Genomic DNA, 13,951 nt, shown 5'->3' with positions numbered 1-13,951 from the left:
CTCAACTTTTTCCAAATACGGATGTATCTATAACTAAAATGTCTATATCTATATACGTCCGTATCTAAATAAATTTGAACAACTTTTTTTTAGGCCACAGGGCGTACTACGGATTAACAAGAACCTGAATATTAGCTTTGATTCACAACGTGCATTCAGCAACAGTATTATGAATTATTAAGGCAGCACAATTCGTGGTAATTCACTGGAGAAATACCTCACAGGGCATGTACATTTGCTTGCAACAGAAATGGTCATCCCCAAGTCTGGCATTGCCTCTGACTCAGTTAACAGCTCAAGATATAAATACCATGGATTAACAGGAACCCGAAAATTAGCTTTGTTTCTCAATGTACATTCAATAATTAGTTGTTGGATCTTAATTACTTAAACTGCCACAGCAATTGGTAGGCTACCATCTGACAACCGAACAGTAACAGTAGCGGCGAAGAGTATCAGATTTTGTCAGAGAAACTAACAATCTGGGAAACTGCGTTCTCGAGGCATGACAGGTGTGCCGCCAACCTGTCCTTGAGCTCTGCTGAGTCAGTTTCATTGAGAGCGCTTCGCATGACCTTGAGACCGTTCTGTAGCAGTGTCATCCCTTCGCCAATCCCATCTGGTATCTTCCTCTTTTTGTTGGCATCCTTGGAAATCACAGCTTTTTTCTCAGGCTCTGGGGCTAGTGGAATCTCAGAAGCTGTTTCAACCAGTTTCTTCAGTGCTCTGCCCTCTGAAACTAGGAAACGGGTTTGCTCTCGAGACCATTTGTCGCCACGTAAGGCAGCCTCTTTCTGAAGAAAAGCTTTCAGCTCCGACATGAATCCGTTCTCGTCGATGTCCATCCCTGTGTTGGCGTTATATGAAAGGGCAGCATCTCCAGGAATGAATCTCCAGAGCTGCGTAAAAGATGTGCGGGCGGCAAAGTACCCAAAGGAGCTCATCGCAAGGTGAATGAGTGCCCAGTGTCGTTCCCTCACCAAGAGATGGTATAAATCCAGCATTGCTGAACAAAGTGCATTAGCGTCAACTTCAGTATAGTTCAAGTGACCAAGCATTGACATAAAACAACCTAGAGATGGTTTGCACTGAGATAACGCTGCCTTTGGATTACCAGAACTACACATGAACAGGGTGTGCAATTCTAGAGTCAGCTTCTCCATCTGATAGAATGCACACAGATTCCTCACTTTTGAGATAATATCCAACATGGAACTGATTTGCTGGGCAAGCTGGTCCTTACTGCTGTCAGGTGCAGTCCTATACAGATTAATGAGGGAGAAGCTGAACTTAAACATAGTGGCAATACTCTTCCCATCTATGGCGTTATAGTCTTTTATTTCGCTGCACAAAAGAAAGAAGAGTATTTAAGAAAAGCAGCATTCTGGCATCAGACTTGGTAATATACTTGAGAAGGGACTTACCATCGCTGCAATGCAGAGGCTAGAGCGTGTACAGGAAGACCTATTATACCTGAACTAGAAGTTGGCAAATCAACTGCGCCTTGATTCTTCAAGTAGCTCTGTAGATACCCCGCAAAAGAAGTGAATAATTTGTTTACAGCATGCGCCTTTACACCATCCGATAATGAATCAAAAGGAAATCCTTCCATCAACAATGCTAAATGCAGGACTGATGACTTGGAAGAGTTTTGATCATTCAGCACGCAGGTATAAATTTGATCAATAGTTGCACATGATGCATAGCTCAAGATGATACAGAATGCACGTGCAAGCTTCCGCAAAGCACTGAGAGGTTCAAGAACTTTCTCTGGTGATGCTACAGTCTTTAACAGAAGAAATAGTTGGTTAACTAAATAAGTTGAAGTTTCATTGTCAGCATAGCGCACGAAGAAGCACCATAGCTCTGTTAGAATTTCCAAGCAAAGGAAATGGGGGTGGAAAAGGCTCTCAAGTAGGAACGCTTCCAACTCATTCCAAGCAACACTTGAAGCAGCAGCAGCAATCATATAAGTCTTCAGGGCTTGTGTGAGAAAAGTATACACAGGTTGCCACACAACCACAGGAGGATGGTCAGCACCATAGAATGTAGGAATTTGGCAGCCAAGGACAAATGAGTAGACATCTTCCAGTGTTAAGACATTAAGAAGAGCCGGCAGCTTTTTAGATAAATCGATGACCAACTCTTCTCTCAAGTCTGGGGAAATATTGAGCAAGTGCAAAAACACAATAAGTTCAGCAGGTAAAAGTCCTCGGTTTCTATTATCAACATCAGGATCCACTGAGAAAATGCAACCTAACGAAGCCAAATTCATCTCTCTCTGACCATCCTGCACCATTTGAGCTGGATCATTAGCTTCTTCATTTTCTAAAAGGTACTGCACAAGCTGGCATTTTGACTCTAGTCTTATTTCTGATGACTTCATAAGTGTGTCTAGTAAAAGAAAAGAACTAGGCTCCAATAATTCAACAAGTGCCTCATTTGCTGCTTTCAACAGGGGATCTTTGCTGAATAAAATGCTTGAGGATGATATCACCAATGTACACCTGATTATGTCCCTGTATATAGCCAGTGCTTCTGCAGGATATACAGTGCAAATCCTTACAGCATTTATTAAGAAAAATTTTATTGGTAAGAATGCCCTTTTAGCTTCAGAGATACCAAGGACTTCTTGTAATGACCTACACCATGTATCCGCAGCAACCCTCAGAGATTCGATGACAAGCGAGATAAGGGTCGAAATGATATCACTGACACTTACTTTTACTTCTATCGATCCTTTTCCAAGTTGAAGTAAGGAAACTACACCTTTCCATGATACATTCAATAAAGCCACCTGGCTTCCACCACTGGATGCTGCATATGTTCCTATTTTACACAAGGTCTGAATAGTGCATGTTGTGATCCTGGTCACATTGCTGGTAAGATCTGGTACTTCATGTTCCACAGTTATCTCTTCTGGAGGCATGCTCATTCTGCAGCTATCTGACTTTGCAGCCTCACAGTATACTCTGCACAGTTTAATGGTTTCATCCAGAAAAACAGGTGCAGCCTTAGCAACATGTGCTGCAGCTCCATGAATTGTCTGTCAAGTGTCAACAGATATTCCATAAGTCATTGTCGCAATATTAACATTTCAATATGGTATATGACATTGCCACTGCGTATGATCCAAGTCAAACAGAACAAAAGGATGTGGTTCCAATACTTCCACAAGATAACCAGGTTTAAGTAGCTAAACAACGTATATGTAGTTTGAGTCTGGAAAGTTTTTGTTGGTGGCGTCGTGTGAGAAATAAATATCTACTTCAGCAAGCAGAACATTATTTTCCTTAACTAAGGAAGCTAAGATATAAAACTATTTAGAGGACATAACATCAAACAGGGTGATTATAAATGAAATAAAGTGAATGAGTTCTCAGAAAACATAGCTTTCACCGATGCAACTTACATAAAGCTCTTCCCACTGCCTATGCTAGTTAAACCAGTTAATGCAATGATTGAAGAAGATAGGGGGTGTTACCTTGTTGACTAGTGAGCTTTCCGTCAGTGTTAGCAATTCCAAAATAAAATCACCAGTAGTATGCACCACATCAACAGTAATACATTTTGCTGCCATTGGAAGGAGCTTGACAGAGATATTTAAGGTCAGTGAAATTATCTGCAGTAAAGAAGTTGAATCTTTATCAGAATTATTTAGAGAGAATCTCTACCATGCAGATCAAGAAAAAAAAAAGGATGCAAATGGCACTTCAGATGAAAAGGCATGGGCTACAAAACTAAAATGAACATCTTAGTGGAGAGATGTGCCATTTTTATACTGTATTTTGCCTGTAACTGAACATAAACTGTCTGTCTTGAAAGAATTGGTATGCATTTCCTTTGTGCAAATTCTAGCCTCCTGTCTCCATCAAATAAGATGTGTTTCCCGTAGTTTGTGCAAGAATAAATTTATAGGTTCCAAATCCCAGTGACAGCTATACAGACGAAGGTGAAATCAAACATAAGGCAGGATTCATGGTTTAAGTATTTTAGGCTATAAGATATCTGGAAGCAGAGAAGCCTTAGCCACACAGATGATTTTCTGTTAATCCAGCTATCCACTTGTAATCGAAGGAGCACAAACAAGCTGAACAAGCTTAAGGGTGTAGTTCCCAAAACCTCTAGGCATAAACTATTGTGCTCTTCCTCTTGAACCGCTTCAGAATCATCAATAGAATCGACGAACCATATGAGATGCTTCCCACACCATGAGCTAGCCTGGGACAGAATACGTTGATTCAGGAAGATAGCAGATACAGAGCTACAGTTGGCAGATGAGTGAAGCAGAACTGCATTTGGAAAAGGCAAAGCAGTACCTTCGCACCGAGGGTAAGAAATTGCCCCAGGCAGGCGGTTGCATCTGACTCGGTGCATTTCAGAGCAACCTGCAGAACCGACTTGTGTAGCATGCAGTGTGATAAACCTGAACATGTGGAATCATCCCAACATACCTAAAACGCCATTAAGGAAACATACACAGCGACAGTACCAGCAAGCAACTGAATCAGTAATTTCTTCGAAATGGAAAAATAACAAAATGGGGGGAAAAAGGATACAACAAGGCTTTCAAGTATTGGGCCCAGATCATCAACACAAAACTGGGAGGAACCCTCGAGTTGGTTGATAAGGGCAATTCTGTTCTCCAAAACCTGTTAAGATCAGTAGAGAGTTAGTGCACAGCATCTGATTCTACGGCATAGCCATCGAAATCTAGCCTCTAATCGCCGTGTAGCAAAATTCTGTGGGTGGAATCAGATGGGAAATAAATCCCTAGCATCTGGAATCACACCAATCGAGCAGGGCGACCCCCAATACAATCAGGAAGCATTTACTAAATCCCACCTAAGAACGCCCGCTCCCAAAATTCCAACTAGCAATCCAACCGAATCCCGCACTCCCACAAGCGCGCATCGAGCTAGAGCGCAGCCGCAGCACCTCGAGCCAAACTTAACTAAACCCTAGAGGCTAGAGAGGGGCGTGGAAATGGACGGCACCGCCAGGTCGACGACGGGACCCGCGGGGATGATAGAGAGGACGCACCTCCGAGGTTTTTATGGCTTCGAGGAGGGGTACCAGCTCGCTTCTCCCCCTCTCCTCCGCGTCGGCGGCGGCGCCGCCGCCTCCATCGCCGTCGATTTCCATTCCTCTCTCTCTCCCCCCGCTTCCGGCGCGTCCTGGCTTACCCTTTTCCCGCCTCCGTCTTTGCTGGTTGGGCCGCTGTTCCACTCGAGCACAGAAGTTCGATCATTTCCTGGGCTTTATTGGGCCTTTTGCCAGCTGTAATCAGTGATGTATAAATTCGTCCCGACAAGATGGCCCAACAGCCCACATAAGAGAGGCCATCTTCAGTCGGACACGGGGGGCTGCGATACTGATGACGTGTCTCGTCCACTCTATATAGGTCTCTCCTGGTGATACCACACCCCACGTTGAGATGATACCACTTTTAAAAAAAATTAAATTTATAATTGTCAAAAATTGAAACAAACTTACGGATGTTCACAGGATGTGTATTTACATTCCGTAAATTTTTCAGAACCAAATTCAAAATATACAAACAAAAATTGCAACTGTGAATAGTATCATGTCATGTTTTTTGTCTTTTTGTGTCATGTTGGATTTGTCTTTTCTGTTTACCTGCGGGTGTTTAGAATTTAATTCTGTAAATTTAAACATACATCTACGTGAGCATCCACAAATCTATCTTAAAGAAAATTAAATTTGAAAATTTGAATTTTAAATAGTGGTATTATGGTATCATGCGAGGGATGCTATCAATAGATATTTTTCCCAAGCAGAACAATCAACCAAGGATTCCGCTGTTGTCGTCATCGTCAATGTAGGGAGTCCTGAGAGAAGCTACTGCCTCCCTCCGTATTTACGTGGCGTCCTCGTTTTTCATGATTAAGTTTGATCAAAGAAACTTTATTTGTATATGAATCCAACAAAATAATTCTTGCGACACATACACCTCAAGACGTTCTTGTGACAAGACATGACAATAAATGCATAAATAGAGTGATGTGATAACTACTTCCTCAATACTAGTTTACAAGACAATTACGTACTTCGATAAACAAGTTTGACTAGTAGTCGGCCTTTTTTCTCGAAATGCGTAATAGCCCTATAAATCGGTATGGAGGGATTAGCTAAGAGCAAGTACAATAGAGTCCAGTCAGCTGACTATAAGATATTAAATAATATATTTTAGATGAGTTGGAGGAGAGAGAAGAGGAGAGAGAAGGGAGGTGGGCTACTATGCAATAGCCAGCTCTTGCACGTGCTCCTAGGCACCTTGTGAGAGTGAAAGGTGGGACATATATTAGTAAAGTACTTACATTCTTATAGCCAACTATTGTACATGTTAGCTATATGATGACTACAAATGATATGACATCTTGTTATAGCCAACAGTTGGCTATACTATTGGAATTGCTCTAAGAGCAAGTTCAATAGTAGAGCCAACCGTTGGCTATAATCCAAGTGCCATGTCATCTATAGTCATTATAGAGCCAACATGTACAATAGTGATCTACAAAATTGTACTACTTTATCTATGTATGACCCACCATTCACTCTCACATAGTGCCTAGGAGCACGTGCTAGAGCTGGCTCTTGCATAAGAGCCCACTCCTCTTCTCTCTCCTCCTCTCTCTCTTCCAACTAAGCAACAATATATTATTTTAATCCTTATAGCTAGCTGACTAGAACTTATTGTACTTGCTCTAAGTTACCATAACATCACACACCCCAAAACAAGATGAGTCTACAACATAATAAATGACACAATGCATGGAACCACATACTATAAGTTATTACCCACTGTGGAGTAGTAACTTAGACCAGTAACATGACATATTATCTCCATTCCAAAGCTTATTAAGGCTTATCTTATTTTTAGAAAGTCAAACTCTGTCAAGTTTGACCAAGTTCTTACCAAAAAATATTAACATGCAAAATATCAATATCGATAGATAATGAAATATATTTTCATATGTTATCTACAAAATATCATATTTATTAATAGATTCTTCTAAAATTTTGGTTAAACTTTACTCGGTTTGACTTTTCAAAAAAATATAAATCTTAAGTTTTGGAACAAACTAACTCCCCACTACGACGAGCCTTAATCAAAGAACACCAACTATGGCAGCATCCACAAGAATCAATAAAGGAAGAGGGCAGTGGCAATGCCATCAAAAATAGAGTACTCCATCCGAGTGGTGTTTTGGCTCATGGGAGCATATGCTACCCATATTTTAAAATGCATTTAAGATATATTTTGAAATATAAAAAATCTGAAACTAAAAATTCGCACGTACATCTTCATGTGCTACGCGTCAACAAAGTTGTTTCATGCAAATCGATTTGTTCGTGTGACGTGTGTAAAAAGACAAAATTTGGTGCTAAAAATAAGGCTTTTGATAAATTTTCTCTTTTTTACATAGATAACAAAACAAAAAAATCATTTTTTTCGTGAAACTTAAGGAACGCACATATGTTATGAATATGTACATGTAGATTTTTTTTTCAAAATTATCCAACACTTGAAAATATGATTTTATGCTAGCGGGAGCATATGCACGAGAGCCCAGTTGAATTTACTGTAATATAGATCGGAGGGAGGTATTTTAGTACTCCTGCTGCTGCTAGCAGTGGTCAGTGGAGCTTTACTACCAGTCGTGTAACTAATTAATGCCGAGGTGCTAGCCCGCATTTATTACCCTGGTGTCAACGCTAATTAATCTTTGCTGTACACACTGAAACAAGCATCTACTCCTTTGAATATGTTCATGGTGGCTGACTCGATCATACAGCTACTGTACTACTCCAACTGGTGTGTGAGTGACACACTGACAGATCCATCGTCCATGTTTTCTATACTCCCTACAAAGTCTATCCTAGCTCGAATTGTGGTGTACAGCGTGTTGCCGTTTCGCGTCCCCGATGCGTCAGCTTGTCAAACCCGGCGCGCCCAAAGCGGACAGCAGCGCTCGGTCGCGCCGTCCCGCCGTCGGACCAAAGGCGAAGGAGAAGCCGGCGGCGGCCAGCGGACACCGGCGGCTGTGCTGCCTCGCCGTCCTCGCCGTGACCATCTTCCTCTGGTACCGTTTCTCCCTGCTCGACGACGATGCAAAAGGCGACGCCGACCCGTGCCAGGGGCGGTACATCTACGTGTGCAAGCTGCCGGCGCGCTTCAACGCCGACATCATCCGCGACGCCTGCCGCGACACCGACGCCGGCGGCGAACGCTTGTGCGCGTCCGTCGGCAACGCCGGCCTCGGCCGGCCGCTGGAGGATCCGGCGGACGGCGTGCTCACCGGCGAGAATGGGTGGCACGGCACGCGCCAGCTCGCGCTCGACGTCATCTTCCACAACCGGATGAAGCGGTACGAGTGCCTCGCCAACCGATCCACCGTGGCCACCGCCATCTTCGTCCCGTTCTACGCCAGCCTGGACTTCGCCCGCCACGCTACCGGCCGCGACAACGCCACGAGGGACGCCGCGGCGGCGGACGTCGCGGACTGGCTCAGGTGGCGGCCCGAGTGGGACCGGCGCGCGGACGGCCACGACCACTTCCTCGTCGCCGGGAGAGCGGCGCGGGACCTGATGAGGGACGGCAGCGGCCCGGACTGGGGCACGAACCTCCTCGTCACGCCGGCGGGCCGGAACATGTCGGCGCTCGTCCTGGAGTCCTCGCTGCACGAGGCGACCAGCGGCTTCGCCGTGCCGTACCCGACCTACTTCCACCCCAGGACCGACGCAGACGTGTTCCGGTGGCAGGAAAGGGTGCGCGGCCTGCGGCGTAGGTGGCTCATGGCGTTCGTCGGCGGTGAGACGCGGCAGGCGCTGGAAAGCCCAGCAACCACCAACGATCACGTCATGGCGCAATGCAAGGCGTCGGAGTCTTGCGGCCACCTGAAGCTGGGGCGCTGCGCCGCCGGGAGCACCAGCCAGTGCCACTCGCCGGTCAACGTCATGCGTCTGCTCCAGAACGCGACGTTCTACCTGCATCCGCCGCCCGGCGGCGACTCGTACACGCGGCGGTGGGCGTTCGACTCGATGGTGGCCGGGTGCATTCCGGTGTTCTTCAACCCGGCGTCGGCCAGCCTGCAGTACAAGTGGCACCTGCCCAAGGACTACACCAAGTACTCGGTGCTCGTCCCGGAGGTTGGCGTCCGAGCGGGCACAGTGAACATCGAGGCCACGCTCCGGGCGATCCCAGCGGCGACGGTGGCGCGGATGAGGGAAGAGGTGGTGAGGCTCATCCCGACGGTGGTCTACGCCGATCCCACTGCGAAGCTCGAGACTGTCAAGGACGCCTTCGATATCGCCGTCGAGGGGATCCTCCACAGCGTGGCGAGGCCTCGGGCTTGATTAAATTTCCTTGCACAAATTTTGTCAATATTTTCATGGATCAGTGGTACTCCATGTCTCCACGATTCATTGTACGTTACGTTTACGATGTCTCGTCCTCCCTCTCTCACGGTCTCGTGCTCGGTGCTCTTAATTAGCAAGTTGAAACTTTGTTTTTTCGATAAAAGATACCTTATTATTTATATATAAAAAGTTTAGCAAGCCGGAACCATGTACACACACCTATAAAGTATCCTCCTACTTTAAAAACAAAAGTATACACCGGTGCGTATGGCCTATTTATTTCATTATTATTCTAGACCATGAATTTACATTTTAAGGATCACATTAAATGGATACATATTTCAACCATAAAAAAATAAGCATTATATATCATCAGGTATAGGAGTAGACATCCTAACTCCTAAGTAAAGAAAAGCTCTATCTCAAGACTTATTGACCCTTTTGAAGAGATATTATGGGAGTCAGGGACGAGTTCTTCAAACGAGACTTGTTTGTCATTAAGGACGGGGCTAGCACTTGATTTTGGGAAAATGTATGGCTAGGTAGCACATCTCTATTCACTCAATATCCGTTGCTATATAACATTGTGCAACATAAACATGCTATGGTTGCAAATGTATTGTCAAATACACCGCTGAATGTTAGTTTTAGTCGGGTTTTGACAAGAGACAAGTATGAAGCATGGTTAAATTTAGTGGAACTATTGATGAGTATTAACCTGGTTGATGAACCTGATAGGTTACCATGGAGAACTTTTTCTAGGTCTTTCTCGGTTAAATCTACGTACGCAGATTTTACAGATGAAAATACTAGATTTTCACGAAAGTATCTTTGAAAGAATCTCTACTAAACAGGAAGTGTTTGAGACTCATAAGACCTTTCCAAAGATTGAAGTATGTAGATTTTGATTGAAATTTCGAGAGCGCTTTCTTGTGTAAACATTTATTTTCTAATAACTCTTTCCGCACACCTTCCACGTTAAATGAGTTTCTATCTCCACTTGCTAAGTAAACATTTATTTTTGATATCTAAAACATTGACTCCTAAGCCCCTAACCCTTTGGTCTACAAATTATATCTCATTTAGTTAATTGAGATTTTCCTTTATGACCATCACTTTGCCAAAAGAATCTCGATATAAAAAACTATAATCATACGTGAACCCGTTTGGGTATCCCCATACTAGACAACATGAACATCGGAAGGCTGGTAAATATAGAATCAGTGGTAATGGGATGATCACCATAAGACAACAAATCTCCCATGTAGCCTGTCAACTTTCTCTCAAAATGGCTCTTTACTAGTTTTAAATCCTTATTTCTAGGTTTGCAGAAGTGGATAGGAATGACTAAGAAACAAAGAGGTGGTCCCCGATTCACATATGGTTAACTCTTTATATTATTATTCAACTTATTTCGCTTTCCCAAAGAAAAATATTATACTCTTGCGGAAATTTATTTTCAATCTATAGAGTTGTTTATATATGATAGGATTAGTTTCATGTTAACAACGTTCTTCAAATCATTTTTTCATATATATTATTGTATCGTTGGCATATTGTAATATAGATACCCCATTCCACTAAATGAGGGACATCACCAACTACTTGGCCATCCTCCTTAGCTCGCACAATCACTACTGCAAACATATATATCACTATATTAAAATAAATCGGAGAAAAAAATATCCCCTTGTCCCAAACATTTGTGAGTTTAGTACAATGTCATCATTTACCCTTGTACCAACACTCTCTCATTGTATACATGTGCATTTAGACAAATTTGCGACATTCCTTTTTCGGATGGAGAGGGTATTAAATATGTTGCCCATTTCCACCGCTTAGAATTAAAACTCTTCATAAAAATCACTTTTTGCAAAAAAAAAAAGGTTCATTTTTCCTTGTCATGGGTTTATAATGCATCATGAAACACAATTGCACGCTCAAAGATGATGAAAAGTATAATCAAACTTGTTTTGTTTTAGTGGTCTTAGAACATAGGTTTAGAGGTTTTCATCTCTTTGAGATTTGTATGGAGTATCTCTTTATTGACTCTTAGAAATAAGTAAAGAAAGGCCCTCGGCTGAGGGGAGAACGTACTTTCTTGTGTTTTTAATACAAAAAAGTCGAAATATTTTGGGAGGTGTTGCTCATGTCGATGGTTTTATAGCATGATGTTCCATTGCCTCTGTCATCAAAATATTATTTTTTTATAAACACTATGTCACTTGTCTTCTCCTTACAACCCTCCAAAGTATATTGTTCATTATTTTTGTTCCTATCGGTTTTCTTTATTTTCGGGTTTAAAGTAGCATTTACAAAGTAACACTTCCCTCCGACCTTTGCGAACTTTTCAGTCCATGGCTAGCCAAATCCTTGGTTTCCTACCATATGGTCATCTTTTCCCATGGAAGAAGTGTGATATGCAAGTGAACATTTTTTAAAATTTAGACATCTTTCTTATGAAAGGATGGGCTTCTAGAGGGGTGAATATGTGTTTTAAAAACAATTAGGGTTTTCGCTTGTAAAAATGTAGAACTAAACTAATGTTTATTTTATAAGCACAAACCCTAAATAAGCTAGGATCAACTAAGTGCACCAATAATAACTAGAACTAACCAAGATATGCACAAAATACATGTAACACAAGTGATAAGCAAGATATAAATACTTCGAGCTCACAAGGAAGTAAAGTAGGGTATGGAGATAACCGAGGCATGCGGAGCCGAAGATGTATTTCCGTGTTCCCTCACACGAAGTGAGGTGCATCACATTGGAGAGATGCGGATTACCACAAAGGTCTCTCAAACGCCACGAAAGCTCGCCTTCTTCTCCAAGCCAATTTTAGGAAGGACAAAGGTCCTTTCCTTATGGCTAGCTTTTCCTCCACTCTAGAGATGGCAAGTTTCACAACCACTTCACAAGATCTAAAGGAGAAGACCGGGCCTTTTCATAATCTTCCACGAAGAGGTCACCAGAGCGCCAACCTCCAAGCCAACTAGGAGGTCACCCTCCAAGAGTAACAAACTCACAGTCTCTCACTCAAACAAATCATAATGAAGAGCTCAATACATGCAAGGATGCAAATCAAGAACACAAAAGGTGTTCAAATCATTCACACTAAAATACCACCAAAGCAACAAGTGCTAGGGAGTAATTAGAGAGGAAGAACAATGGAGGAAATCAACTAATGACTCGAAGATCTAGATCCCGAGAGATCCCCTCACTTATAAGGGGAATTGGTGCAAGAATAATAGGAGGGATGGGAGAGGAAGATAAGCTTTTGAGGTTCATCAATGTTGTAGAGAGAGACAGAGATCTCAAACAATAGTTGGCCTTAACTCCTCAAGGAGGAAGAAAGGATATATAAAGTCTAAGGGAGAAAACTAGCCGTCTGGGGGAAGTTCTACGACTAAGTATGATGTTTGAGAGAAGCTAATAATGATGCATGATACGTCTCCAACGTATCCATAATTTCTTATGTTCCATGCTTGTTTTATGACAATACCTACATGTTTTATTCACACTTTATATCGTTTTGATGCATTTTCCGGCACTAACCTATTGACAAGATGCCACAGTGCCAGTTGTTGTTTTCTGCTGTTTTTGGTTTCAGAAATCGTAGTAAGGAAATATTCTCGGAATTGGACGAAATCAAGGCCCACGATCTTATAATTCCACGAAGCTTCCAGAACACCGAAGAGGGGCCAGAGGGGAGGCCCAGGGCCCCCACACATGGTGGCGGCGCGGCCCAGGGGGGCGCCCCCTGGTGTGTGGAGCCACCAGACCCCCTCCGACTCCGACTCTTCGCCTATTTAAGCCTCCCTGACCTAAAACATCGAGAAGAATAAGCCACGGGACGAGAAAACATCCAGAGCCACCGCCATCGCGAAGCCAAGATTCGGGGGACAGAAGTCTCTGTTCCGGCACGCCGGCTGGACGGGGAAGTGCCCCCGGAAGGCATCTCCATCGACACCACCGCCATCTTCATCAACGCTGCTGTCTCCCATGAGGAGGGAGTAGTTCTCCCTCGAGGCTAAGGGCTGTACCGGTAGCTATGTGGTTAATCTCTCTCCCATGTACTTCAATACAATGATCTCATGAGCTGCCTTACATGATTGAGATTCATATGATAAGCTTTGTATCACTATCAATCTATGTGCTACTCTAGTAATGTTATTAAAGTACTCTATTCCTCCTCCATGATGTAATGGTGACAGTGTGTGCATCATGTAGTACTTGGCATAGGTTATGATTGTAATCTCTTGTAGATTATGGAGTTAATTATTACTATGATAGTATTGATGCGATCTATTCCCCCTTTCATAGTCTGAAGGTGACAGTGTGCATGCTATGTTAGTACTCGGTATAATTGCAATGGTCTATCATGCACTCTAAGATTACTTAAATATGAACATCGAATGTTGTGGAGCTTGTTAACTCCGGCATTGAGGTGCTCTTGTAGCCCTACACAATTAATGGTGTTTGTCATCCAACAAGAGAGTGTAGAGAAAGTAGCATTTATTTATTCAGTTATGTGATCAATGTTGAGAGTGTCCACTAGTGAAAG

At 43.1% G+C, this 13,951-nt stretch overlaps 2 protein-coding genes across 3 annotated transcripts; one reads left to right on the top strand and one right to left on the bottom strand.

Annotated features, from left to right (window-relative positions):
- Positions 1-301: 301 nt before the first annotated feature.
- On the bottom strand, positions 302-5,200 carry LOC127296671 (uncharacterized). 2 transcript variants are annotated; one of them, XM_071819481.1, is made up of 8 exons: positions 5,044-5,200; positions 4,560-4,652; positions 4,320-4,454; positions 4,123-4,221; positions 3,485-3,622; positions 2,723-3,046; positions 1,425-1,522; positions 302-1,344 (listed from the first exon to the last, which is right to left on the bottom strand). In XM_071819481.1, exons 1-8 carry the CDS (start codon positions 5,143-5,145, stop codon positions 456-458), a joined length of 1,878 nt encoding a protein of 625 aa, XP_071675582.1. In that variant the 5' UTR covers positions 5,146-5,200; the 3' UTR covers positions 302-455. The 2 variants fall into 2 exon arrangements, with proteins under 2 accessions (XP_071675582.1, XP_051182812.1); XM_051326852.2 differs by having other exon boundaries at positions 1,425-3,046.
- A 2,677-nt stretch (positions 5,201-7,877) lies between these two features.
- Positions 7,878-9,582, top strand: LOC127349142 (xyloglucan galactosyltransferase KATAMARI1 homolog). The gene has a single exon (XM_051374921.2). The coding sequence runs from the start codon at positions 7,951-7,953 to the stop codon at positions 9,379-9,381; it is 1,431 nt and encodes a 476-aa protein (XP_051230881.1). The 5' UTR covers positions 7,878-7,950; the 3' UTR covers positions 9,382-9,582.
- The last annotated feature ends 4,369 nt before the right edge of the window (positions 9,583-13,951 follow it).

Source organism: Lolium perenne, chromosome 4, assembly GCF_019359855.2.
Source record: "Lolium perenne isolate Kyuss_39 chromosome 4, Kyuss_2.0, whole genome shotgun sequence".
Classification (NCBI taxonomy): Eukaryota; Viridiplantae; Streptophyta; class Magnoliopsida; order Poales; family Poaceae; genus Lolium; species Lolium perenne.
The sequence above is the reverse complement of the archived record's forward strand: the minus strand, read 5'-3'. Positions and strand labels throughout refer to the sequence as shown.

Coding starts and splice junctions, on each gene's coding strand:
- LOC127349142 (XM_051374921.2), top strand. CDS start 7,951: ATGCGTCAGCTTGTCAAACCCGGCGCGCCCAAAGCGGACAGCAGCGCT.
- LOC127296671 (XM_051326852.2), bottom strand. CDS start 5,145: ATGGAAATCGACGGCGATGGAGGCGGCGGCGCCGCCGCCGACGCGGAG. Junction 4,653..5,043: donor AAGCCATAAAAACCTCGGAG/GTGCGTCCTCTC, acceptor TGATCTTAACAG/GTTTTGGAGAACAGAATTGC. Junction 3,047..3,484: donor AAAGCTCACTAGTCAACAAG/GTAACACCCCCT, acceptor GACACTTGACAG/ACAATTCATGGAGCTGCAGC.